The 26,705-nt window shown below is 57.7% G+C and overlaps 1 protein-coding gene across 3 annotated transcripts; it reads right to left on the bottom strand.

Annotated features, from left to right (window-relative positions):
• Positions 1 to 370: 370 nt before the first annotated feature.
• ITGB3 (integrin subunit beta 3) lies at positions 371 to 22,786 on the bottom strand. 3 transcript variants are annotated; one of them, XM_076356809.1, is made up of 15 exons: positions 22,491 to 22,786; positions 17,083 to 17,168; positions 12,481 to 12,673; positions 10,188 to 10,440; positions 9,530 to 9,692; positions 8,745 to 8,906; positions 8,491 to 8,586; positions 8,192 to 8,281; positions 7,673 to 7,807; positions 6,766 to 7,195; positions 4,298 to 4,520; positions 4,003 to 4,103; positions 3,757 to 3,876; positions 2,510 to 2,676; positions 371 to 1,783 (listed from the first exon to the last, which is right to left on the bottom strand). In XM_076356809.1, the coding sequence occupies exons 1-15, from the start codon at positions 22,546 to 22,548 to the stop codon at positions 1,715 to 1,717; spliced, it is 2,346 nt and encodes a 781-aa protein (XP_076212924.1). In that variant the 5' UTR covers positions 22,549 to 22,786; the 3' UTR covers positions 371 to 1,714. The 3 variants fall into 3 exon arrangements, with proteins under 3 accessions (XP_076212924.1, XP_076212926.1, XP_076212927.1); XM_076356811.1 differs by lacking the exon at positions 22,491 to 22,786 and adding an exon at positions 21,404 to 21,573; XM_076356812.1 differs by lacking the exon at positions 22,491 to 22,786 and having other exon boundaries at positions 10,188 to 10,478; positions 17,083 to 17,154.
• Between the last annotated feature and the right edge of the window lie 3,919 nt (positions 22,787 to 26,705).

Here is a 26,705-nt window from a genome sequence, read left to right on the forward strand (position 1 = left end):
GGTCCCAGCCCAGCTCCCCTCCTCTGGGGGCTTCTCCAGTAGACTGGAGGGCTCACAGGGACCTGTGGGGCAGGATGGGGGGCTGCTGGGGTTCACCCCACTTGCAACAAAGCAAGGTGGCTGCCAGGAGTACCACAGTCTGCAGTGGACTCTGGCCCACCCTGTACCCCCAAATGTGTTACCCACCCCCAGGAGGGCACCAGTAACAGCAGAGACCCCCATGGGGGGCCCACAGCCCTGCTTGCACTGGCTCCCCCATCCCTCAACCCATCCCGGCCCAGACCAGCTCCCTGAGTCATGCTGGGGTGCCAGGGGCTACCCACAGGGCAGGAGGCCTGGGCGCAGACCGCTGGTGCGGACACCGACACCGTTAGTAGTTCGAAGTTTTTTTATTTTATTTTTATTTCTGTGGCGTGAATCGCTGCCGCTCGGGTGCTGCCCTCCACCCCCCGCCCCAGGGCTCAGCCCCAGCTCCCACCCCAGCATCAGCGACTGCTGCCTGCAGCCAGCCCCTACCACTGCCCCTGCTCCCATGCTGCTGGGGACAGGCCAGCCAGGGAAGAGGGGGAAACACAACCACCACCACCTTGGCCAACGTGCTGCTGGGGGCCTGGGGGGCAGCTCCACGCAGAGCACAAGGTCGCTGTTGCTTTTTGGTGCAATCGAGGGGAACAGAGGCACCAGGTTCTGGCTGGGGCATGGACCCGGCAGCAGCACTGTCACAGCCGAACTCTGCTACCAGGACATTTTTTTGTTTTCCCACAGGGGGCAAACCACAGGTGATACACAGCCCCAGGCAGCAGGACATGGCCCGAACCCTGCCTGCTCTTTTGGAACCCTGAGCTACACAGAAAACCAAGCACAGTGCAGTTACGCAGGCCAAAAAGCACAGAAAAGGGAGAGAGGTGGCCAGGCTCAAGGGATAATGGGCATCAAAACCCTCCCCAGGCTGCTGCCTGCACATCCATGTGCTTTGTGTCACAGGGACGGTGGAGGGGCACACGGGGAGCTCAGCACCATCCCAGCGGCTGAGCCAGGCTGCAGCTGGGACCAGCACAGCTGATGCTACATAGAGTCGGCCAGTGGTGCAAACTGAGTGTGCGTGGAGGGAATGAGGAAGGGCACCATGATGCTGGGGCACTGCTTTTCACTGTCCCAGGCCCCAGCAGCGCCAGAAACATGTGGCTGCAAGAAGCAGGGGGCCGCTGGGTTGCTCAAGTGGTGTCCTCAACCCACAAAGCCACGCGATGGCTCCTGCCTGCTGGCAGCGAGCGTAGCTGCCCTGTCCCCCAAGGAGACGGCTCCTGTACCCAGGGGGACCGCATCTGTCCAGTGCAGAGGGGACTCTCCGAGCAGGCAGAGCTTCACCAGCATGGGCCATGGAGGAGAGCACAGCTCAAGCCTTCAGTCTGAGCAGCCGCTCCCAAAATCCTCTTGGCCCAATGAGCACCTAACAGTTCACAGACTCGCGAGGCAGAGAAAGTCCCATTTTTCTGCATTCAGTGTATGGAGGGGCCGGTGACTCCTGCGAGGCGACCCGCCGAGGTAAGGACGAGAGGTTTGCTGTGGAAAGCACGTCCCTGCAGTTACAGTGGGGTGACGGACAACGGCCTCGGAGGCAGTCAAGGGATTGTTAAATTACACGCAGACACACGCAAGCTCTTCTGTAAACCGGATCCAGAAGATCCCACAGTCGGCGCTGGATGCAGCGTCCTTACATGTTCCCACGGTACGTGATGTTGGTGAAGGTAGATGTAGCCTCTTTGTATAAAGGGTTGTGGCCCTAGAAGAAGAAGGAAGAAGAGCATCATCACTCTGTGCTTGGCATCAGCATTCACTCTACAGCTGAGGAAACTGAGGCACCATTTTGGCATTGAGTGGTGGATCCATGTCTTCGCTCAAGGCTTTGGCTGTGCAGTTTAATGGCTCCCCATGAGGTTTCATAGGAGAGAGCAGGGAAAAGCTGCCGTGGAGGAAAGAAAAGGCAGCAGGAGCTCAGGAGCAGAGAGGCCTCCTGAAAGAGCCACCCATCCCTTCCCTCTGGGGAGGTGGAGGAGAGGTGGGGGACAGGCGCTGGTGTCATCCCAGCTCCCTCATGCTCCAGGTGCCTCAGCCCTTCCAGCCTCCCACGGCAGGAGGGACCTTCCGCCTCGCTCACGGGATGGAAACACTGGTGTGGGCAGTGAGTAAGAGGGTCACGCTGGTGACAAGTGCTTGGGATATGCTGGAGGTGGGAAAAAATCATCTGGGACATGTGCACAGCCCCTGGGACCGCAGCAGGCTAGGGGAAGGGGTGTCCAGGCTGGCAGTGCCACCCCAAGTCCTGCCTGTGACACTGTGCCATGCTTCAGAGATGGATGGGGCAAGCTGGTCCCTAAGGACCATGCCCTGGCACCACAGACAGCAACTGGGCTTTCGTGCTGGGAGCACTGGGATCTGGATCCATTCAGCCCAGGGGCTGCGGGATTCAGGGACTCCTGCCCGGCACACCCAACCTGCTGGTCCTCACCGTGTCCCACTTGGCCCTGGCCTTCTCCTCCTCGAAGCGGGCAAACTCCCGGCGGTCGTGGATGGTGATGAGGAGCTTCCAGATGAGCAGGGCGGCAAGGCCGATGAGCAGGATGGCGCCTGTCACCGAGAGCAGGACCACCAGGATGTCTGGCCCCTTCGGACAGTCTGGAGGAGGGAGGAGGGCAGAGTTGGTGGGGCTCAGCACCCCCAGGGCAATTAAAAGCAGCTCTGGGGCTGCCTGGCCATGGGTACACGGAGCTCCTCTGGTCTCAGGAGGGCTTCATCCTCCCCTGTTTGGGAGCAGGAGCCTCCACCCTTGAGCATAGCAGGCTCTGAAAAGGAGGATCCCATCCATGGGGTGCACGTGCTGAGATCCTCGAGCTCCTGTCTATAGGCTAGAGGTCTGCACCCAAGTCTGGAGCAGTCCAGGTCAGGGGTGTCACAGGTCCCACCCATGGTGGGGGATGACACCGGAGACCAAGTCCTTGGGCTGGTGGAAGTTCATCCCCAAACCACCAGCCCAGCTGACGCCCCGCCCCACCCCTACTCTTTGGCTGTGCGTCAATGCCGTATCGGCAAGCCGGGACAGCAAGATCCGGTGCGAACCCCCGCAGCCACCCTGCTCCCCCCCCATGCTGCCTGGGGTTGTGCAGCCACAGCTCTCCCCTCCGGGTGCGGGGGCCGGGGAGGGTGGGCTGCAGCCCTGCCGATAGCAGGCAGCTGTAATTAGAGCTGGCAGCTGCCTTTGTGGCCCTCCTTTCAAAGGATCTGCGGCCATGCAGCCCCCGGCTCAGCTGGAAATCAGACCTCGAGGTCGCTGGAGACCCCAGGGCTGCTCTGCATGGCAGGGGGCTGCCATATCCCAGCCCTGGGGCGCAGCTGCAGCATTGCTCCTGCCTGGCTAACGGGAGCCAGCTCTTATCTGCTTCTTGAGAAAAATCACACCCATGGAGTCAGAAACAGGATCAGGGCAGTGAGAAGGTTGAGCCCCCATCTTTGGCCTCAGTGGGGGGGTGAAATAACCGAGCAAACACGGTAGGGAAATGTGAGACAGAGGCAGGAAATCACGCCCCGGTGGCACAGAGCAGGGAACAAAGCAGCTCTTTAACCCCTCTCAGCCCCTCACCGTGGAGCCTGGCTGGAGTGGGAGGTACACGGGGGACTCAATATCCACCCATTTGGGACAGAAACCCAGCACAGTATGCTCCGCACCCCCGCAGCCTGAGCGCAGCAGCCGGGTCTTACCTGGCTCCTCGATAACATAGAGGATGGACTTGCCGCTGGAGTCCTCGTAGTACTGGAACCGCACCACGCAGTCGTCCTCGTCCTTGTAGGTGCAGTTCACGGCGTCCTTGCCCCTGTCGCCTGCCAGAGCGAGAGGCTCAGAGCCCCCCACGCTGGGGGATGCACACATGGAGGGAAAGCAGACAGTATACGCAGCCCCCCCCCATTTCCACACTTTAGGGCAGGGGTTTGGGTCTCCTCTCTTACCCAGTTCCTGCACCGTCTCGATCTCATCGCGGCACATGCGGCTGCAGGACTGCTGCTCCATCAGCACTCCCCGTTCAAACTTCTTGCACTCCACGCAATCCCTGAGGAAGAGGAGGGAGGTACTGTGAGCTCCTCCATGCTCTCCCCAGGGAAACTGTCACAATTTTTGGTCTCAGGCTGCGGAAATTGCTGCAATCCCAACCGAACCAGGCTGCAGCTGGTGAGAGCTCCTGCCAGCACTGCTGCCAGCTGCCCGATGATGTACAGCCTGTCCCACCTCTCTGCCCTCTCTCACTTTTTGATGGTGCAGGCATCCGGGCACGTGGGACACTTCTCGCAGGTGTCACCGTAGGAGCCGGGCTGGGTGCAGTCGCACTTGCCGCAGACGCAGGAGCCGTGGCCGCTGCACACCAGCCCATTGCTGGACATGCACGTGTCGGTGCGGGTGGTGCAGTTGCAGTAGTCACCGGTCCAGTCTGAGTCACACAGACAGTCCCCGCAGTTGCACTGCCCGTGGCCTGGGGACAACCCAGAGGGCGTCAGGACCCTCAAGTGTCCCCATAGATCTCGCTAGCAATCACCCATATGGGATGCCCAGGTACCCACAGCAGCAGCTCCACCTCTGTGGGCATGGCAAGGCAGACCACCCACCCAGGACAACCCCTTTTCACCACCCTTGGGGTGGGGGACGCAGCAGCTCACATCAAACCTCAACCTTCGCCGTGTCCCCAACACTCCTCTTATTCCACCCAAACAAGAAAACGCTACCAAATTTCAGGCTAAGCTGCCCCAGCTCTGGCAGGTTGGCAGCAGCAGCTGGAGATGCTCAATCAGATCCATCTCTGAGCTAGTCAAGCTTTGGCTTTGGCTTTGAATTTCAGATTGAGTCAGGACATCTGGTCAAACCCCCCAAATCCCACTCATTTCCCAGCCCCGGACCAGGCAGGGGAAGCTGACTGCTGGGAAAAGCCCAACATGCTCCGCACGCTCGCCGAGACTGGTTTAATCAGACAGACAGACTTGCTCAAATCCTGCCAAAGCCTGGAGCTATTTGGACTGCGGTTTGATTTCAGCTCAAAGACAAGACACGGTGAGCGGTGGAAATGCCGTGGAGCCGGCACGTGCCAACCCGTCCCAAGCCCCGAGTGCACTGGGGCTCATCGGGAATGCTGCTCCCGGCAGGGGATTGGCCGGGCACCGTCCCCACCACAGCCTCGGGGGCAATGGCATGAGAAATAAATGTATTATGATTAACATTATCCCTGTTAATGAGGAACTAGGACTTAGTCACAGGAAAATAGTGCCGTGCTGGGTGACAAGGCGTGGAAACAGACGGGGAGGCTGGAGAGAAGTGGCTCAGTGGGATGGGACTGATGCCAACAGGGTCAGACAGATCTGGTTAATTAACAGCTCGCCCAGTCTGGGGGCAGTGCTTCGTCATCACCCTTCGCCCGCAGGATCTGGCGGCCGTTGTGCAAACAGGCAGTGGGAGCAGGGACAGGCGCCCGGCTCCCTGAGGGCACTGACTGTTCAGGATGGGGGAAAACCCCAGCGTTTCCACCTCCGTTATCAACAGGCTGTTAAGATAAAGGATCAATCCCAGCAGCACAGAGGCAGCTGTGGGCCATGAAGTTGGGCTGGGGGGCAGGCGGGATCCAAAAAACTCGATTTGGGGACAGTGGGGAGCAGGAACTGAGTGTCATCTGGCCAGCAGGTTTCATCTCACCCAGGCTGGGCTCCAGCAGAGCGGGATCAGCTTTGGCCACCGATGTTTTCCTGGGTATTTTTGAGCTTGCAGCAGGAAAGCGGTGGCTTTTTTGGCACTGTGTTAGCAGCCGCCTTGCCTGGGCTCATGGAGGGAGGCTGGGGATAGGAAAAGGGGTGGCTACCCCTCTCTCGTTCCTCCCTTGAATCACTTTTGGGGTACTCTGCTCCTGGAGGGGATGTGCCACAGCCTCATGCCTCAGTCCTGGGTGCTGCCACCCCTCTCACATCCCCTGAAAAAACAAGGGGATGGGGCAGAGCGCTGGGGTTCGCTCAGACCTCCAGTGCTTACTGGAGACATGGGTGGGATAAACCCTAGATGGGGGTTCCCGATGGGGAAGAGGCCCTGGCACATCAGGACACGTGAAACCACACCTGGGACTTGGGATGGGTGTTTTGCAGAGAGGGGCTCCTTCCCCGGTCCCTGGCATGGGAGGAGTACCCATGGACCTGGCCCTCTCTCCCCAGTACTGTGAGCAGCAGCAGCCGGGGCTGGAGCGGGGGAGTCTGGTAGCACATGGACGGGGGAGTCTTCAAGAACTGGGTGGAGGATAAAAATTGCCTCTCCCCACCCCTCTCCCTCCACCCTGGGGCTTTCTCCTGCAGAGCAATACCTCTGATGTGTCAGGGGCTGGGATTCGAGCAAGGTTTGCCCAGTCCCTGCCCTGCGTACCCCAGAGCTGCTTCCCTGGGTGCCCACTGGCCACCCCAATGGGACTCTTGAGTCCAAGCAGGGACTGAGGTCTGCTTTTAACCCTTGGAGCCCATCACCCTGCCATGGCTTTTGGGCACAGAAGGTGGTACAAGCTGCCAAAAAGGGAGTAATTCCCCCTGCCATTGCTTCAGACCTATGGCTGGTCCAGGGAGAGCCATGGCTGAGCAAGCCAGAGTTGGGGACAATGAATGGGACAAGCTCCAAAATAGCTGGTGTCTCCCTCATCCCTGAGTATGGGCAGTGCAAACGCCCTGAGCTGCCTCCCCTCCAAGCTCAGCACTCACCTGAGCACATCTGGCCCTTGAAGCGTACGCAGGAGAAGTCGTCGCACTCACAGTACTTGCCCGTCACCTTCCCGAAGTCGCTGCTGTGGCACACACACTGCCTGCAGATGCACTCGCCGCGCTGGCTGCAGAGGGGCTGGCCCGGCTGGGGGCTGCAGTTGTCCTGCTGCGAGGGGTTGTACTCCTCCTCCGAGCACTCGCAGTGCGAGCCCAGGCGCCCGGGGTTGCAGCGGCACACGCCACACTCCAGCGTGCCGTTGCCTCGGCTGCAGGACGAGCTGTTGGCCTCGGCTTGGCTCTCGCAGGAGCAGTCGCAGTTGAAGTTCACCACCACTGTCAGGCTGTCCTTGAAGCCCACAGGTTTGATGGTGAAGGATTTCTGCCGCTCCCGTGGGCACCCCCGTACCTTGGCCTCGATGCTGAAGCTCACCTGGAGGGCAGAGGGATGTGTCTGGGTGTCAGTACCCCTGGCACGGTATCGGGGTACCGGCTCCAGGCTGGGCTCAGCTCCTCATCCATGCCCAAGCTTAAGAAGCCCAGAAATGGGACCCACCAGGTCTCTTTGGGCTGCTTTTCAAAGCTGTCCCAGCACGGTCAGGGCACCTGCCTGCCAGAGTAACCAGGCTAAATCAGTCCAAAAGCCCGTGCGCTATGGCCAGCAGCCCGGGCTGAGCTAGAGGACCACAGAGTCTGCATCCAGCAGACTCAAAAAAGCATCTTCCTCCCTGCACCCACCCAGCTGGACCCCTCTCTCCACTGCAAAGAGCTTACAGCATGCCCTGCAAGGGTCTGTGTCACCCAGGCGGTGGTGGGGCAAGCAGACAGTGCTGGTGGAGAGCATCAGATGAGCTGGCAGCGCTGCTACATAGAGGGGGAGAAAAACCAAGCCCATGAACAGGATCCTCACCGTGTCCCCAATCTTGAGCCCCATGCAAGACTTGAGCCCAGGGATGACCTCATCGTTGAGGCAGGTGGCATTGAAGGCCAGGGACAGCTCTTCGGGGAGGTCACGCACCTCCAGCTCCACCTTGGAGCGGATTTTCTGGGGGAGGAGAGAGGAGCAATGAAGAAGACAGCACAGGCTGGGCAGGGCTCAGTCCCAGGGAGGGGTCCCCCGAGCACCGCAGCGATGCTCCCACGCACATGGGAAAGGAGCCAAGTGCCCTGAGTCTTTCTCAGGACTCTGCTACGTCGTTCCCCATGGGGAAATGCCTTCGAGGATGGGAAGGGGCTGGCGGTGAACACAGTGATCTCCCTTCCCTGGGGTCCCCGCATGCGTGGGTGGAGGCAGATGCTCACAGCTGGTCCAGGGAGGATGCTCGGAGCTGGGGCAGCTGCCAAATCTGTGTGGGCTGCTTGCAGTGTGAAGCAGTGGATATTTTGGGAGGGAGAGAGCTGTTGTGGGGCCATCACACTGCACACTCACCCCGTAGGAGTCCACTATGAGCTGCAGGACGTTGCTGGAGTCTCTGGACAAGGTGCCCACAGTTGTGCCTGGGATCAGCTCACTGTAGTTCTGGAGAAATATCGTAAGCATTGTCTGCTCGCAACGGGTAAACATGCCACGGCTGGGCCAAACCATGTCTGGGCATGTGAGAGCTTCCCAAGGAGCTTTGATAGGACAGGAGGCCACTGGGCTGTCTGGCCACCCATGGCCAGTTGTAAAGGGTGCTCCTCGGGACCCACCAGCCCCCCATGAAGGTGGCTTCGCACAGCAGCTGTTACCTGGTAGAGGCCCACAACTGTATCTGTCACAGCAAATATCAAGTTGATGTTCTTCTGCGAGAGTTTCTCAGTCATCAGGCCCAGAGAGGGATAGTCCTGGGGAAGGGGAGAGGCTATACCCTGGGAACATGTACCCCCAACCACCCTGGTCCCCATCACAGTCTCCAACCAGGGCTGGACCACCTTTCCCATCCCATGAGGACCCTCAACAGGAGCTCCAGGCTCCCCAACCCCACACGTGGGTCAGGGTTTACCAGTGTGGTGGAGGCCGAGTAGAAATTATCCTTGTCAATGTGGCACTGGGCGTCGTTGGGCTGCACGATGCCAGCCAGCCTGCCATCCAGCGCGATGTGGGTCTTGGCGTCCGTGGTGAAGACGAGCAGGTGGGAAGCGTCATTCCTCCAGCCAATTTTCTCCTGCAGCGAAAGGCAGCTCCCAGTCGTGCGGCAGCATGTGCCGAGGGCAGCCCTACGTGCCAGCACCCCGCTGCTGCCTTCACTGCCACCCCTGGTCATGGCTTGGCCGTAGGGACCAACCTGCCACTGCAGAGGGAACTGAGGGCAATCGCTCTCGCAGGGAAGTGCTGGGGGGGGGGGGGTGGGCTGTGGAGCCTGGCAGGTGGGCATGGGCTGCTTGTACAGGTGAAAGACAGGTTTTAATTTGCTAGAGTGTTAATCAAGGTGGTTAATGACTGAGGGATGCAACCCCTCCCATCTCCAGCCAAATCAAGGTGCAGGCACAGGAGATGTCCCTTCTGGGCTGGTTACTGCAGGGCTGACATGGGATCATCATCAGTCCCCAAGCACCTGCTCTGCTCCTCTCTCCTTCCAGGACCATGCAAGGACTCTGCTCTTCCCTTGCCTTGGCTACTGGCCTAGAAATGTCCTTGTTGAACATTCACCCTGTCCAGGTCTCAGCCCTGCAGCAGCTCCACCGAGCTTACGGCTTTGTCCTGGTGGGGTTGGGTGGTCCCTGCCAACCCACCAGGCCCAGCCTGACGACCCTCTCCCGGCCCCAGCCAGGCCTTCTTGCCCCTTACGTCGCACACTGTGGCCTGGATGATGGCATCGAAGCCGCCCTCAGGTGCATCGCGGTTCCGTGAGACACTCTGCTTCCGCACCTCCTCGTTGAAGCGGGTCACCTCATCCGTGAGCGACAGGACATGTTTGTAGCCAAACATAGGCAGGCAGGTTTCCCCGATCCTGCAGGAGGAGAGCAGTCAGGGCATGAGGCTCGCAGGGCTCTTCCAGCTGCCATCCCGCGTCCCATGGTCCTGTCTGGGACGTGCTGGAGGGACCCAACCACCTCAGCAGTGCAAGGACACAGCCAGAGGCTGGTCAAGGACCTTTTAAAAATCAATCACATGTTCTAGTGATGCTGGGATCAGGTCAGCTCCCAGCCTCTGTCCTGCTGGGAATTTTAGGAGTCGCTTTCTTTGAGCCTCAACATCTCTCCTGAAAAATGGTGGAAAATTGTTTGTTTCCTTAAGAGCTTTTCAGTGACAATGATACTTCGAAGTTTAGACTTGCTCCTCCTCCCTGTGCCAGCAGAACATGCAGTGCAGCAAGGTTTAAACCCTGCCCAAAATCAGGCACCCAAATCCCTGCTGAAATCCATTGCTATGGATTTCCAGCCACGTTCCACTGATGTCCCATTAACTTCTGGCCCTTACAGGACTCCCTCAGCCTGGGACTTACTCATAGCAAGGGTTCGTGATGGCTTGCGGAGGAGAGATATACATGTAGGGGGAAATGGGCTTGTCCACAAAGGCCCCAAAGCCGATGCGTAGGTTGCTGGTGAGCTTGCGCATCTCGCTGGCCAGCTTGGTGCCCAGGTTCTGGATGTTCCTCAGATCGTCCTTCATGGAGTTGGACAGGTCCATCAGGTAGTAGATGTCCACGGGGTAGTCTTCTACTTGACGCACTTGGACGCGAAAGATCTGGGAGTCATCTATAATGTGACAGGGCAGCGGAGTGAGAGATCCTCTCCTGGGAGGAACAAAGGGGGCTCATCACAGGACTAGGGAGAAAGTCAACCTACGGGGTCAGCAGAAACCCAAGGAGGTGGTTTAGAGCTGCTGGGAGGAGAACATCACAGTCAAACAGACACAAAGGGGCAAAGCCCTTAGGGGAGGGTGCTTGCATGGCAGATATGCTGTGCACCCCCCAGAGATGGCAAATATGGCTTATGGCTCCTGTTCTCCAGACCTCTCATTACCAGGACGTGAGCAGATCCTCCTGCTCAGAGCTGACCCCCCAAGCTGTCCTGCATGAACAGCATGACCAACACACACTGGATGGAGTGAGTGAAACACCCAGCGTGTGGGCAGCAGGTCTTATAGGGATTACCACGGGGCTGCGTGGCTGCTTCGGGCTTCTCTGAGCTCCCAAAGACTCCGAGCATCTCCCGGGGCCTCCCCCATCCCGGTTCCTTCCCTATCCTATTGGCTCCTCCCAGCCCCCTTTCTGGGAAATTTTTAGTGAAACATTTTCCATTGAAACAAAAACCTCTTTAGACAGAACCTTCTGGGGAACAGGCCAGTTTCAATGACTTTTGCACTTAAAAAAAAAAAAAAATGCTGACAACACTTCAGATTGACCTTTGCTTTTTGCCTTTTGAAAGAGACAAAGGTTCTTTCTTGCTGTCCTTTGAAATGTAAGCTGGGGCACAGCTGCAGCCTTCTCAGAACACCTCAAATGTTGAGGAAAAAATCTTTAATTGAGCTTAAATTGTTATTGTTTTCATATTTCCTTCTAAATCTGCGTGTCACATTCTGACTTTCAGGAGAAAGTTTCAAAATCTATGAGAGCCCAAAGGGCTCCATCCCCCCTCCAGCTGCATTGCTGGAGCACCACCACGTAGTCAGGGGTCCCAACTTTGTGCTCAGAGAGCATCTGTTTCTCCTTGTTGAGCTAAAACCATGAGGACTCTGAGCTTGTGGGACATGGGTTGTGGCCCGTCCTACTTATATCCTTCAGCATTTGGTCTTGATTCATGAGTCAAGGCAGACGAGTCGTGCCAAGCCTTCTCGGTTGGGCAGAGATGGTATCAAGCTGGGGTTTTCTTCTACTGCTTCCAAGGAACAGGGACTTACAGCACTGCACACCGCCTCTGCTCCTCTCCAGAGCAGCACACCTACCTGCCTCCTGCCAGATATCTTTAGACCTAAATAGAACAAGGGCCACTTAGCAGCTACATGTCCCCATTGTGTGGGGGCACTTCAGACTGCTGTCATTCAGATGGGTCAGGACTCCTCTTGGCCAGGCCCAGGGATGTGCACAGCATGCCATGTGCTGTCAGCCACCGATATCTGGCCTCAGGGCTTTAATGAGCACAAGGAACCAAAATTGTTCCTGCTGAGACTGGAAGAGTCATCCACGAGTGGATGGCCAGGGGTGGGCTACGTGTGGGGCAGAGCACGGTGATGGCACCACTCGCTCCGCATTCCCCAAACTGGTTTTGTGACCTTGGGCGAGTGACGTCCGTTAGTTTTGCCTCCTGCCTGGCTTGAAACCCCTCCATGCTGGCAAACAACCATAACAGTTAATTGGCTCCAGCCTGCCTGGCTGAAACGAGTCTGGGAAATTACAGGGACCTGTTGGCAGTCCAAGCCTGCCAGCTGCTCTACGGCTCATTAGACACAAGCTGACTTCCACCAAAGCATTCAGAGTGCAGCAGCAGTGGCTAAAGTCTATAAGCAGCTTTATAAAATAAGCCCGTGCGTTGTTGAAGTTGCATCCCCGTCCTACCCCTTGGGGTACCACAGGATTGAGCCGAGAGACTGAACAGCAGAAATCTGCTTGCAGAAAGCCCGGCTGCCCATTAGGGATGTTCCCAGAGGGTTCGGTGCAGCTCCCAGCCTGGCCTTGCCCCTGATGGACACGAGACAACCTTGACCAGCGAGGCAGAGCGATGGCTCACTCATCGCTTGAACCCTTTGGGTTATTCCCACTGCATCTGCCCTTCCCGTAGCAGTTTGGGGCCTCTTACCCGGCCGCAGGTTCAGCTGTATTTTCTGGGGGCTCATCTGGGTGGTGGTGGAGCTCTCCGAGCCCTTGTTGCTGAGGGGTCGGTCCTCCAGGATGGTTACAGTGCTGGTGGGGAACTCGATGTAGTCCTGCCCGCAGCCATTTTGCAGGAGGTTGGTGCGCAGGTCGCAGCGAGGGAATGACTGTGCCAAGTCCTGCGGGAGAGGGATGTGGTCAGGAGCCAGCTCCCCTGGGAACCCCCGGGGTTATGCTGGGAGAAAGAGAGAGGGCCCCCTTTTCCCCAGAGAGCCCCTGCTTTATCACACCTAATGCAAGACCAGGATAAGAGGCTTTTTGGGGCACACGGTCTCTGCTCGAGGGAGGTGGCAGACAGAGGCGATCCAGGATCAGCACGTGCCGCTGGGGCTAGGAGCGGGTTTGGGTCTGCTGTGCTCCACGGGGCAGCTCAGCAACCCTGCCAAGGAGCAATGGATAATTTATCCCTGCCAACCCCGCTCCTGACTCCTAGCAGTTGGAGCCTCAGGTTTCTTTTAGTTTTTGGCAAAGCTAAAAGGAAAGCCCGTCTACATGGGATGGCTAGAAGAGGGTGAGGTGGGATGTGAACATGGCAGGCTGGGGGTGAGGGACAAAGTCTGGGACTTTTTTTTATTGTTTTCTAATCTTTGGCGAAAGACTAGCCACCTTTTCCGCCGATTTTCTCGACACGTGCCCTTAGAAATCCCGCTGCGAGCAAGGAACAGCCCTGCTGCAGTTGAGCCCGTCGCACGAAGCAGCGCTCGGTTCCTGTCCGAGAACGCTCAGGCTTATCTCCAGCTCTCCAGCTTCCTGCCAGATGGAGCCGGCCGGGGGAAAGGAAAACCAAAAAAGGAGTGAAAGAGCAAAAAGGCAACGGGGCTGCGGGAGAAGCCGTCAAGTGCCCATCAGGGGGAGGAAGCACAAAGTGTGGAGTCACGGTGGGGTTCCAAGCCCTGTCCCTCCTTTCCTAGAAAGCTCCCGGCTCCTCGCCCTTATCGCAGCACATTCAGAAGGGCTCCCGTTGCTTCAGTTTCTCATGAAGACAAATATGGGAAGAATTTCTTTCCCAGACCAACACTGCCAGGATCTGCTGCCGCGTGTTCCAGGCCAGGCAGCAGCCACCCTCCCCTCCAAGAGGTTTCTCCACCTCCCTCCTACAACCCAAATCTTTCTACATTCAAAGTCTTGCAGCAGACCGGCACAGCCTTTCCCTGCAGCAAAGGCGGGTGGCACAAGTCCCGGTGCGGCTGGTTCAGCTCCCTCTCTTTCTCCTGGGAAGCCGGACCCCAACACTGCAGCCTCCCAGCACTGGAGAGGTTCCCCACCCAGGATACCGGCTCCCCCAGGTTCAGGCTGGCTGAACCCAGGAATGAATTTGTGCGTTTTAAGCAAGCAAGTGGAAAAGTGCAAATGGTGTCAGGAGGCCCTGGCTGGCCTACAGCCCTCTGGAAACAGTGGCCAAGCGATAGCCAGAAAATACATCAGCAGGCGTGTTCCTCCCCCGCGGCCTCCCACTCCCACCCTCACCGCCTGGACAGCATGCTGTCGGTGAAGACGACAAGTCATCCCTCTAAATTAGCTCCCTTGCATGCACCAACCACCCCACGGGCTTGCCCCATGGGGCTCCCCGCTGTGGGATGAGGTGCCTGGTTTATTCCAGATCCCATCAATCATCACGTACATTCCTGTCCCAGGCGGGGAAATCACTGGAAAGATATGCAGGTGAAAAGCAGGCTGGGCAGACAGGTTTTTAACTGCGGCACTGGGTGATACCTGGAGATCCAGAGGGACTCCCAGGCTCTCAAAGGACACGTAGCACCTTATGGAATTAACAGCGTCATTCCTACTGCGAGATTTCCATGGAGAGGCTATTTAACCCCAGGGCTGCCTCCTTCCCCTTTCCCTGGAGCCCTAAACATCATCATCGACTCAGGACTCACAGGAGCCTCCCCAGCAACAAAATTACTGCAGAAGGCAAAGAAAAAGTTACCATGCCATCAATGGGGCATTTGGCTACAAGGCCCTCACAGCCCCCAGTCTATTTTTTTTCCCTCCAGTCTCCGTAGACTTGCGGGCTCAGCGACTTGGAGACAGCCCCAGGTAGGAGCGACCCGGAGGCAGCCCAGGGACTTCATCCACTGAGACACACCCTGCAGACCCCACTTTCCCATCAGCATGGCCCTGACGGCATCAGCTCCCCATCGTGGAGATGCTGCCGGGGGGTGTGCGTGTGAGCGCGTGTACATGTTCCCACCTCCTCTATCACAAGCCATCCCACAGCTCTGGGCTGAGCTGCTCCCCAGCTCCACCTCCCCTTTGACCGCCTCTGTTCCGCTGCAGGGAAGGAGGTTTCAGCTCAGCATCTGCTCAAGCTCCCACCAGGATGGGAAACCTGATAATTTTATCCCCCGATTGCTGCCTCCAAACCCTGTAAGTGAGGGCAGGGTCAGGCAGGGTGCTGGCAGAGCCAGCTCCACCCCTGAGCTCCCTCGCTGCTGGGCAGGGAGGCTGCGGGAAGTCACACATCCCCAGGGCATCTCTGTTTTCATCTCGCAGGCAACCACATACAGCATCAGCTTCCCTGTAGGAGAGCTCCTGGGAGGACCCAAAGCACAGACGTCTCCGCAGATTAAGCCAAAACTTTCCAGCAGCTTCTCTAAATGAAACCCTGGTCTAGCCTTGCCTCCACCTTTCCTCCAAGGGAACCAGAGCAGGTGACATTTTGGGTGGGTGAGATTCTGGAAGATCTGCCACGATAATCTGCAAAGTGATTTGAGAGCCACATCTCAGCGTTAAGGCTTGGCTGACTTTTTCCAGAAGGAAAAGTGAGTGGATGGGCATGTCTGTTTGTTGGTAAGAGTGGTCAAGGTCTCTGAAAAATAAATAAAACTCAATTCTCCTCTGCATCAGCACTCAGTGGGGTCAATGATCACAAGAAACCACACTGAAATCCTCCTCCTGTCCAAAGCCAGGATGGAGCCGGAGTACCTGATAACCCCTGGCTCGTTGGTAAGGCAGCATGGGTGGGAAAGAGCTGCAGTGGAAGCAGAAGGAGCACAAATAAGGGCACTGTCCCTTTAAAAAAGGGGGGGCAGTATCAGAGACCTCCCCCACCCCAGGGAAATTAAACAAACCCACAGAAAAACCCCTCATTTGCTAAATTAAGACAATGTGGTCCAGATGTTGGAGGCAGAGTTGCTCAGCAGAGTTTGCACAGCCTGGCTCTCCGGGGGCCGGTTGCTGGCAGCGGGACGGCTCCCTCGCTGCTTGTCACGTCTGTCCATGAGCACAGCCCTGAGCAGCACTGGAAATATTTCCTTTTTTGGAAACCTTTGCTGATGTGGAGAAAAAAAAACCCCAACACCATCACAGCCCCCGCTGCAGCGTCAAGACACCAGCCCAGCCCAGGAAGGAGCGAGCCCAGCCCAGCCGGCCGTTCCCCCCCCCCCCCAGGAGAAGGGAGTGAGGTTCCTTATCATGCTGCAAAGTTCAGCCGCTCCTTACGGGAGATAAGATGGGGCACAAGCACCTTAATCCACACCGCACACCGAGATCCTGGCGGTATCTGATGGGCGCAGCAAGCGGAGGCATCCCCTCCAGACACGCACTGACCCCAAAGCATCAGGCCACGCAGGCGCGATCCAACAGCATTTTCCAGTTTGGATCACTTTTCCCCAGGTCTTTTCCCAGTCCCGGTGGGCACCACGGGCACAGCCGCAGCTGGAGGAAGCAAGGTTTCACGGACGGAGAAGCAGAAAGCAAGAAAAAGCTTTGCCAGAAGGGGAACTGCTCCCGGCTGCGACGCCCTGAAGGAGGTTTCATCACCTCTCCCCATCCCGGCCTCACCTCCCCTTGTCTCTGCCCTGGGGCAGCTCTCCCATCCTGCTGGGAAACTCCCTCCTCTTAGCGCCCCATGGACTAGCCCCCAGGGCAGCATTTTTGGAGGGGAGCATGGCAGATCTTCCAGGCTCTCACCCACCCAAACAGGGTGATTTTAAAGCCACAGCTCAGCTCTCACATCTTCTTTAGCTCAGTAACCAAAACCAGGCACCTTGTCTTCCTTCTCCCCTCTTTCCAATGAATAAAAGGCTTTTAAACCCAAACCCTAACTTCTAACCAGTATTTTTTCTTCTTCCCACCAGGCCCCCTTCCCTTTCCAGCCCTTACAGCAATTAAATTCCTTTAGCCAGAGGTTTACAATGGGTATTCAAGAATCAAACGAAAAGTAAACTAGGTTTTCAAATGTACATTTTTTTGAGAGACAAAGTGAATTCCCAGTGGAAACATCAGCATTTCCCAGCCAGCTTGATGTAGCTCCCGCCGACGCACCCAGATAAGGAGCAGATTTTCAGAGCAAGGCAGAAACGGGCAGCCCGAGCCCCGTGATGTGCATCTTGAGCTGTGGTCAGAGCCAGATGCCACCGAGGAATGTGTTTAGACACGGTGGGAACAGACGGAGACCAAGCTTGCGGCTGTAACACAGGAACCAGCACCCGTCCCACAGCCCAAAGGCTCGTCCCTTCCTACAGTCCCCTGTCCTGCTCGGGGACGTGCTTCAGCCCTGCCCAGCCTCCAGTCCAGCTCTTACCTCTGCAGAGCACCAGGCGCAGAGGGGGCTCACGGCCAGGCACTGCTTGCAGGAGTTCACCCCGCGGGTGGTGCAGATGTTACCCCCTGAAACAGCAAAACAGAGCGGTTATAACCTGCAGAGGCCAAAATCCACACGTGTGCTGAAGTCTCAGTGCTCAGCCAGCAGCTTCATGAGGAGATGCAGCCCCCATCCCACCAGGGCTCTGCTCTAACCCCTTTCCCAGCCCCAAACCCCAGGTGCTGCCTCCTTGCCCCTTTTATAACCACCTCCCCAGCCCAGTACCAGCTGGGCTTCATCCTGCCCAGGACTGAGCATCATTTCCCACCTGCCAGCTCCTTAAAGAGTCCCCCCATCCCTGCAATGTTGCACATGTGTTGGAGTGAAGCCCCCACCACTGGTGGTGGGGACGACGACATGTCCCCTTGTGCCTCCCTGCAGACATTTTGGGGCAGCAGGGAGGGGGAACAGGTGAATTCCCAGGGGCGCAGCACGGTACCCGCCAGCCCCGCCAGCAGCCGGGGAACTGCCACCTCTTCCCACCACCCCTGACCCAGGGTGGTCGGTGCCGCCTTGTGCAGATGCTGAACTCAGCGGCTGGTCTTGGCTCGGGTTCAAACGCAGGGAAGGGAGGGGAGGGAAAGGGCATGAGTCCAGAAACATGCCAGCAGCGGTGAGTGCCGATGCCCCGGGCAACGGTTGGGCTCTGTCGGTGGAAGTGGCAGTGGGGACTCTGGGAGACGCACGCTGGCACCAGTCACGAAGGTCAGAGGCCAGCGGGTCTGTGTGGGGGATTAAAGGGCCCCAAAATGCCCGCAGGGGCCCCAGGGCAGCGCTGGGGCAGGAGGAGCAACTCCGGCAGAGGCAGGACCGTGCGGCTCTGCGGTTCCCGCTGTCAATGGTCGATGTGGCAAGCGGCTGGGGGCACGGCTGCGGTGGCGTCACCCTCAGCTCTTCCTCCCTCCTGGGGCACAAGCATCTTGGCAGAGTTTTAGGATTCCTCGGGCAGAGCAGACTGCAGCCGTGTGCCTGCTTGGTTGGGGGAATGCTGCAGCCTGGGGAGCCCAGGGGATGCTGGCACGGAGCAGCGGGTGCTGGGGTCTCCCCTTTGCGCTGTGTCCCCCTATCCCTGCCCAGGGCTCTCCCTGGCAGCCGCAGGCAGAAAAAGCGGCGTTTTCTGTAGCCACAGGAAACACAACACAAAGCAGAAAGAGGAAACGGTGAAAGGATGTTGTCAGGTCTTTGGGCAGAACCGTATCGACAGCACCGTGCGCTCGTGTCCACTGGCATGCAGTCTGGGAGCACACGTGTGCATGAGTGTGTGTGTGTGTGTGTGTGCACGCGCGCGCAGGGGTTGTGTGTGCAGCGTGTCGTGGACGTGCGTGCCTGTACGAGGGTGGTGTCACGGGCTGAGCTGGACATGCTGCGGCTGTCCTGAAGGCCAGCGGCTGCTCGGGGACGTGCCCCGGGGCGCGGGGGCTGGTGTGCCCCATTGGATGTCTGCCACCCGCACCCCCTGCTCATCCCATACAGGGGGACTAAACTAAAGGCTAAAACCCAACCGCCTGGCTCAGCACCAGTTCTTGGGTTGCATCCGCTCCCAGAGCTCTCGCCATACACCAAAATACCCGGCTGCAGCGTGTGAGGGTGGGAAAGACTAAATTTAGCATTGCCCAAAAGAGCAACAGGTTGATCTCCGGTGCTTTCTGCACCAAGGCCACTTAGCAATATGTTAACAGCAGTATTGCCTCCTGGGGTGGATGTGTCTGGATAGCCGGGGCTGAGTGGGGAGAAGGCAAAAGGCTCCCAGAAAGCAGCAGCAGCACCAACAGTGCCAGCTCCCGCTTCTCACGCCTGCTCCTGCTGTGTCCATGTGAAATCCCTCCTGCCTTGCCAAGTGCCGGTGGCTGCAGCCCAGCGCGGGGCGCGTGCCTTGGATTTGCGCTGTGCCGTGCAGGTGGGAGCCAGTTCTGGCGCGGCTGGCAGCGGCTCAGCCCTCCGGGGATGGCAGGGGCGGCATTACCCTGGCAGCCCTCAGGGACGGGGACGGCCCTGGCAGCTTGAGGTGCTCAGGATTAAACACTCAGAGCTGCCAACCCCGGGGCCACGTGCCCGAACATGGGAACAGCTTCCGAAACTGCAGGTCCCTGGGGAGCCCCGATGCTTTGATACCTGGACCGGCGCTGTGGCCCCTTGGTCAGGGATGGGGGGAGACGTGGCAGGTAGCCGCCTGCCCCATGCCAGGAGCTTCATTGCTTTCCGCTCTCACGTCCCTCCCTGCAGCGGCTGTGTCCAGCTGCTGACTCACAGCCGCAGTGGCTGCAGCCCCAGCTGGGGCAGGGTTATAGCACCCAGTACCACCAGCAACGCTCCTGGCCCAGACTCCTATTTAATGCCAGTGTGGGGTTTGTTCCCTCAGGGGTGGGTTTTAGCTTGCCATAGGATGGTTTAGTCACCCGGCTCTGCCCCAGCGCCCAGCTTGCTGGGGAAGTGCAGAGCTGACAAGGGCCCCTGCCACCCATGGGTGCTCCAGCCATGCTCCCAGCCAGGGGACGGGACCCAGGGCTCACACCAGCATCCGGGATGTGAGAAGCACTCGTCCAAATCCTATCTCAAACAGGTTTCCACTGTGACTTGAGTCAAGTCCCTCAGCCACTCCCTGCCTCAGTTTCCCCTGTGCAGCGTTAACCCTGGTCTCAGCGAGACCCGGCTACACTGAAACATGATGTGGAGGATTTCCAAGCTCGTGTCTGCCGGCCGAGCTCCTGGCTGCCTCCGCTTCGCCTCCTCATGCCGCGAAATCTGAGCTCTGGGGCTAATGAGCCCCAGGACTGTCCTTTTGGGCTGGAGAGCTCGTCTGCTCCCCAGCATTTGGTACAAATTACCTCCTGCCTGTGCGCAGCCTCTGGGCCCCGGTGGTTTCCTCTCCTTCCCTCCTGCCTCTACCCCACAGCCCAGGGGCCCTTGATCTGCTGTCCCCCCTCCATGCGGGAGATGTAAACCCAATTTTCTGGTTGATTTTGCAATGAGGGCCACAAGCCAAGCTGTCCTGCCTGGGCAGAGCAGTGGCTCCGTGGCTGGGGAGCAGCACGTGGGGTTAGATGGGGCTGCAGCAAGGAGGGTCCCTGCGGGAGGGATGCTGCCATGCCCGAGGCTGCCCTGGGGTCTGCCGTCACATCGTGCCACCATGCCCTTGCTGGCAGCGGTGGCTTTGCCTGGGGGGTCCGTGCAGGTCAGTACCTGCCCACTCGGGCTGCCCGAAGCCCCAGCCCGAAGGCGTCTGCCCCAGACTCACGCAGCCCTGTGGTCCCCGTGGTCTCCATCGCCCCGTGACCGAGACACGTGCCTGGGGATGGAGGACCCTTCCCCAACCTCCAGCACCATACAGAACCATTCCTGGCTGCACTTAACCTGGGGCTGGATGGAGCAGGGCCATCCCTTCCCCCTGGGAAGGGGCCAAAATCCCCCGGGTGCCAGCGGTGATTAACAAAGGGCAGTTATCACCATCCAAATATGCTGCTCGTCCCGCTGCGAGCAGGCAGCCTCACCCCCCTCACGGCGGGGAAACGTCTCTATTTTGGCATTTCCAGCACTGCTTGCGTGGCTAGACACAGGGTGCGGTTTCGGGAGGGCTTTGCGGGAGGGAGGTGGGGAGTGGGACCCTTGGGTGATGTGCGAGCAAAAGCACAGGTGGAGGAGAGCAGAGGATGCTGCAGCTTGAGGCGCTTGAGCCCCTTCAGGTTGTGGCCCTGTGAGTGCCCAGCACTGCTTCCCAGGCTCAGGACACTGCCTGGCTGTGAGCAGGTTAACAAGATCCCAGCGCAGCCTAAACTAATAAATTCTGTGGTTTTTAGTTCCTTTTAAAATTTTTTTTATTTTTGGGGCTTGTTTTTCCAGCCATAAAAACTAATAAACTGAAGTACAAAAGCTGCATTTTTTTACTACGAAAGCAGCTGGTCTCATATAATGATCTGAGCCTAAAGACTCAGGCTTTAAAAAGAAAAAGAAATACAGGGAAACGGGAGATAAACTGGGCAGCACGGGAACCACCCGCCTGGGGCTGGGCAGCGCTGCGGCCCCGAGTGAGGTGAAATGATGCACTCGAAATACCCCAGACGTCTGTGGCTGAGCATCACCCTTCCCTGGCTGGAGAAAATTACTCAGTCCCCAATCTGCACTCCAAATAACCTCCTCTACGTACCACGTGAGCCAGCCACACACTTTGTTTTTTCCTCCTCTGCCAATTTGAGCAAGAATGTGCACACAGAACCCTCGGTAAAAATATTTTAGAAAACTCAAGAAAGACACAAACCATACTTACATCCTCTCTGGCCTTTCTGGATTTGGGCTTTTCTGGCTGATCTGCCCACGCCATCCCGGGACCGTGTCTTTTTCCTGAACCTCTTCCCTGTCTGCCAGCGTCTTCCCGGAGAGGGGATGCCCCAAACTGAGCTCAGCTGATTACAGGCACCGACGCACAGGACCAGAGAAATCACCTGCACACACCCAAACTGCAGCTCTATAAACTCAAACTCTTCCAGGGGTTATCCTATGTCCTGTACTGAGGACAGTTCGCTCCGGCAGCAGATCGGAGCCTCAGGCTGTTCCTGAGAATTCACCAAAGTCTGGAATCCTTTAGACAGAACAATGTTGCCCGAAACTCCCTTGAGTCTGGCCTCAAAAACAATGGGACTGATTTATAAATCAGGAGCTGAAAACACCAGCACCATTTTGCAGTTTCAGGATTTACTTTGAGCCCCGGAAACACACCTGGGGAGGAGCTAATGCTTTTCTAGGCTTCTTCTCCATGCTTCAGACATTGGAAATTTTTTTAAAATGCAAACTGCATTTGTCCTGAAATCACCTGATGCCAGAAATCAGAGTTTTTAAAGAAAAGCACCAAAATAGCATGAGAAAAAATAACACAAGACAGCAATGCTGACTTAAATACCCTCCATGCCCTTAAAATAACACGGATACAGCGACTACCTGCCCTGCAAACTCCCTCAGCGTATTTTCTGTTTATTAAGGACGGAGCCCAAGTCACACCCCAGTCCTTCCATTTCAAACCAGTACCCGGAGCCAAACACAGCGTAGGTAGAGAACATAAACTTGCCACACCCAGTGCGAGAATAATGCACCAAACCCTGTCTTGACCCTATAGCATCTTTGAGGAACCCTCCTGGCCCTGACCCAGCCGAAGCCCAACCAGCTTGAGCGGTGCTTTGTATTTGGGAACCACACCGAGGTTTCAGGCTGCCAGGTCCCCCTCCGAGCGATTCCCCTGGGAAATCGCAGACCCTGGGAATGCGGAAAGTCCTGGGATTTTGGGAAATAACAGGCACTATAATCACTAAATGACCTGGCTTTAAGCAAGCGACAGTGCTACGTACGGGCTGTAAACCTACCCCAGCTGCCAGCAGCGCAGAGCACAAGGATCCCGAGAGCCACGTAGAGTTTTCCCATCTTCTCCTCCGAGCCCCGAGTGTGGGGGGCTGCTTGGACCAGCCCCGCTGTGAGCGATGGAGAGCGGCTCTGGGGCAGCCGGAGGTTTTGAGCAGTCCAGGAGATGAATCATGAGTCTGGGTGTATGACACACGTGGTGAGCGGGGCCGGCCGGAGGAAACTGCGCTGGCTCATCACTCAGTTTTGAGTCAGGGAGTGCCCCCGCCCGCTCTGCCTGCAGCTCCTCATGGTTTTTTTGCGCTCTCAGCTCAGACAAGGACCTAATAAACCCTGGCAGCAAGTACACGGCACTGGTGACCTACAGCCCTGGGGCTGGTAACAGGCTCTTTCCCATAGGCTCTTTCGCCTGGGTTTAATTCCTTGCAAAATCTTGCTCACTCCCTCCTTTTATTAACTCTTGCATGAAAGGCAGCCTGGGTTTTAAACCCAGTCTGAGCTGCCTCTGAGTTCAAGGATTTAAGGGGAAATAGAGCAAATACATACAGATAGGAAAGTGTGGGTTCTCAGCTCCCCTCCCCAGAGCACTGGTGCAAATGGGAATATCTCTGCTGAAATGGAGCTGGGAGCTGAGTGAGACGCAGCCAAGAATTGGACCCGGTGAAACCAACAGTTTGGGTATAAACCTGGATGTTGCAAAGGGAGGGAACTTCAGCTTTGGGTCGGATAATTTGGACCTGATTTTCTTCTCTCGTACTGTTTTTTCCCCTCTGTGTCCTCAGAAATGGAGCAAATGCACTGAGCAAGTACAGGGAGTCGGATCTGCACAAGAATTGTCCCCGCTGAAATGCCGGAGCTGCTTGAGGGTGCCTCCCGAAGGGGTTTTATAAAACTCTTGTTCCCCTGCGATACCAAGGTCCTTCTCAGAGATGGGGAAACTGAGGCACTCAAAATATGGGCTGGGTGGCAAAAGGGAGAGAAGGACTGTTTCCCTGGAGCCCTGGGCTGCTCCCTCCCATCAGATGACAGGGGTTGGGGACAGTAATGACATAACTCTGGATCAGGACAATCCAACACACAGAAACGCCAGGCAGCAGAAAACGAGCCCGTGTGGGTGCCGAGAGCTGCAGCCGCAGCCTGGCGGTGCCGGAAGCTGCAGGGCGATGTGCAAGGCGCTGACGAGAACCACAGCCCCACGCCGGGAGAGATGGGGATAACGGCATCTGCCCCAGAGCCGTACGGCTCTCAACGAGAGATGATGGTGTTTGCCAGGGTGAGATGGAGATGGGGGCTCAGCCTTGGGAGCCGGGGACTTTTCTTGGCTTTAAAAGTTTTGATGCCTCTTTGCTTCCCCACTCAGCCCCACCTTCCCTGCGGGGTGCTGCTGCCCTCCCGCGGCTGCGTGGGCTTCGCTCAGCGGGGGATCATTTTCTTCCCGGGATCCAACTCCCTCCCCACGACTCGTTAATGAGGATTTGGTAAAAGGGACTAGAAGAAGCCCATTGACCCTCACGCAGTGTCCAAAAGGGCTGCACCTTGGCTGGGACATCAATACAAACCCCAAACCTGCTTCCTGGGGCCTCTAGGTCTCACCCTGCTCCAGATCCCAGAGCTGTCTCTTACCGCAGACCCCATTAGCCAGTTCTAGGGCATCCAAATTCCTGCTTTTCCTTCACGGGTCCTTCTCTCCCTGCCTGGAAATGCCGTCTGTGTGGCCCTTCCCTGTTGTGCAGGGTTTTCTGGCCACGCGGCAGCCTGTCCCTGTACCACCCTGTGAGCACATCTGATGCTTCGTGGAAGGCACGATGAATTTGTCTACGTTTCTATAGAGAGAACTGTGGAAGCCCTGCTTGGCTCTGCACGCCCCACAGATCCGACCTGCCATCGATCTTGCAGGCCCTCTTCGCTGGGGGACTCATCCTGCCAAGCAGCTGGTTGCTCGAACTAGCAACTGCTGCAGGCTCCAAAGGGACACACAGCGCTGTGTGTCCTGAAACTCCCTGCCCAGAATAAACTGGGATACTCCAGCCCTTGCTTCCAGCATGGTGCAAAAACTTTGAAGAAGAAGGAAAAGTCACAAAATGAAGTATTTGACCAGCCTGCACCTGCCTGAGCTCTCGTCCTGCTTGAGGACAAGGATGGCATGAACTTAATTCAGCACATTTGGACTGAATTTCCCTGCTGACTGCAAGAAGGTGCTGCTTGTCCTGAAAACATCGCCGTGATGTTAACTCTGGGCACTGTGTAATAGCTAATGGGATGCTCTGGGTGTTGAAGTCCCTGTTTGGATTAAGGCAAGAAGCAGGCAGGGGTGTTTGAGAGCTGAGCGGCCCCAGGGCCCCGGCTGCCCCATCACAGCAAGCTGTGACCCAGGAGCGGTGGGTGCAGCAGCCTGAATCCGTGCTCGGGCGTGCGGGGAGAGGAGAGGCTGGAGCTGGAGCCACCAGAGGGAGCAGAAACTCCTTCAGTCTGGGAGCGAGCCGGGGAGAGGAGCTCCCACCCGGGCTGGGGCACTGGGGATGCTCTGGTTTCCCGTGGGGATTTTTCCTGGCCCTCAGGTTAAGCAGGAGCAGATGCTCTTGTTCGATCAGGGCTTTCCACCTCCCTCCCGCAAGTGCTTCTGCTGCAAACTGCCCTCACAGACCGGGCAGCCCCTCAGGGAGAGAAACGCCACGTGCAAAACAAGGAGGAAAAAGCAGCAAGTAAAACCCAACCCAAACAGCTTTTGAGCCCCTAAAGTCACAGCAGCAGAACAGGGACACAGGTCCCAGCCACCTAAAAGGAAAATCAGTTGACACTCTCTCCACCAGCCACCCGCCATCCTCAGCCAGCCAGCCGCACGCTCCTGCCTTTAGTGGCAATGTATCAATTCTCATTTAGGTTTATTAAATCCCCTTTGAGGGCTGGGCAAAGAAAGGGAGCCAAGATATACACAGATAAATCAGGACAAGGTCCCCACATTGTGGCTCGAGAGTGATCTTTCTATGCCATCCAGACATGTTTCCAGGCAAATACCAATGGGCAAAGCCGGGAAAGCCGGGACATGGCAGTTCCACAGGCACAGCCCTGGGACGGGCAGGGTTGGGACTAAGCCAGACACGGCTGGACACCCCGACTTGTGCTTTCACTTTGGGAGCTTACACAGACAAGGAGAGGGGAGCGATGATGAAACTTCCCCTGGGATTCCCTCGGTGGGGCTGAGGGGCCCAAGGGAGAGGGTTTGCGATGCTCCAGCCCTGGGTGCAGCAGTGATGCTGCTGTAGGACCCAGAGCTGGGGACAGGGCAGGAAAGGGATATTGGGCAGAGATCAGGGTGCAGCATCGCAGTGCTCCCCTTCGAAGGGGCTAAAGAAGCAGGAGGGGGAGAAGAGGGAGACAAAGGTGCCCGGGGAGGAAACCCCCAGCCCGAGGAAGACAAGGATGCAGAGAAGGGGATGGATCCAGTTCTCATCTGGAAGCACAGGACAGGCATCACTGAGCAGAGCTGGGGGTGGACCAGGCTGGATTGGGCCAGCACTGCTCTAAGAAGGAGTGGGTGGCACAGAGCAGCAACTGGGGATCGGCGAGAGCGGCACTGACCTGAGGCTGATGGGGGCCTGCGTGGGGGGGGGACAGGGACCTGCTAGCGGTCCAGGATGAACACCGACCTTGCAGGCTGGTTTCGGGAGCAGGTGGGGGGGCTGGGAGGAAGGATGAGTTAGGTGCCGCTCCGCAGGGCCTTAGGGGTCAGCCCCCGCCTGGGGGTGGCACAAGGGTGGGTGTGGGCACCCCTGGCAGGGCAGAGGGGGGGTGCACACGCGTGGGGAAGGGGTGGGCAGCCTGGGTGAGCGTGGAGGGGGAGGAAGGCGGTCCTGGGGGGAGGCTGGAAGGGGGTGGAGTTGCTGTTTTTTCTTTGAACACGGTGAAGACTTTAGCTTGGAACTTGCATTTGTGGAGCTCCCAGCCGGCAGGAATCAGCTCTCCCTCCTGCGGTAGAGCCCCCGGGGGAACAGGCTGCGCCGCTCCGCTGCCTTGTGCTTCGGGGTGGCAGCTTCGGGGCAGTGGCGAGGGCGGGAGGCATGGGGCGATCTTCAGCTGTCTTCCTCTCCCCTGCACCCCCTTCGCCTTTTCTCTCTCTCTCTTTTTGCTTGTCTGGGGGCTTGTGCTAACACTGCTTGTGCCAAGGATCCGGGAGCGAGCCATCCCTCGGCTGCACAAATTGGCTTCCCACCTGCTCGCAG

This window comes from Aptenodytes patagonicus, chromosome 20, assembly GCF_965638725.1.
Source record: "Aptenodytes patagonicus chromosome 20, bAptPat1.pri.cur, whole genome shotgun sequence".
NCBI classification, from domain to species: domain Eukaryota; kingdom Metazoa; phylum Chordata; class Aves; order Sphenisciformes; family Spheniscidae; genus Aptenodytes; species Aptenodytes patagonicus.

Coding starts and splice junctions, on each gene's coding strand:
- ITGB3 (XM_076356809.1), bottom strand. CDS start 22,548: ATGGGAAAACTCTACGTGGCTCTCGGGATCCTTGTGCTCTGCGCTGCT. Junction 10,441..12,480: donor ACAGCTGAACCTGCGGCCGG/GTAAGAGGCCCC, acceptor GTCACATTATAG/ATGACTCCCAGATCTTTCGC. Junction 3,877..4,002: donor CGAGACGGTGCAGGAACTGG/GTAAGAGAGGAG, acceptor TCGCTCTGGCAG/GCGACAGGGGCAAGGACGCC.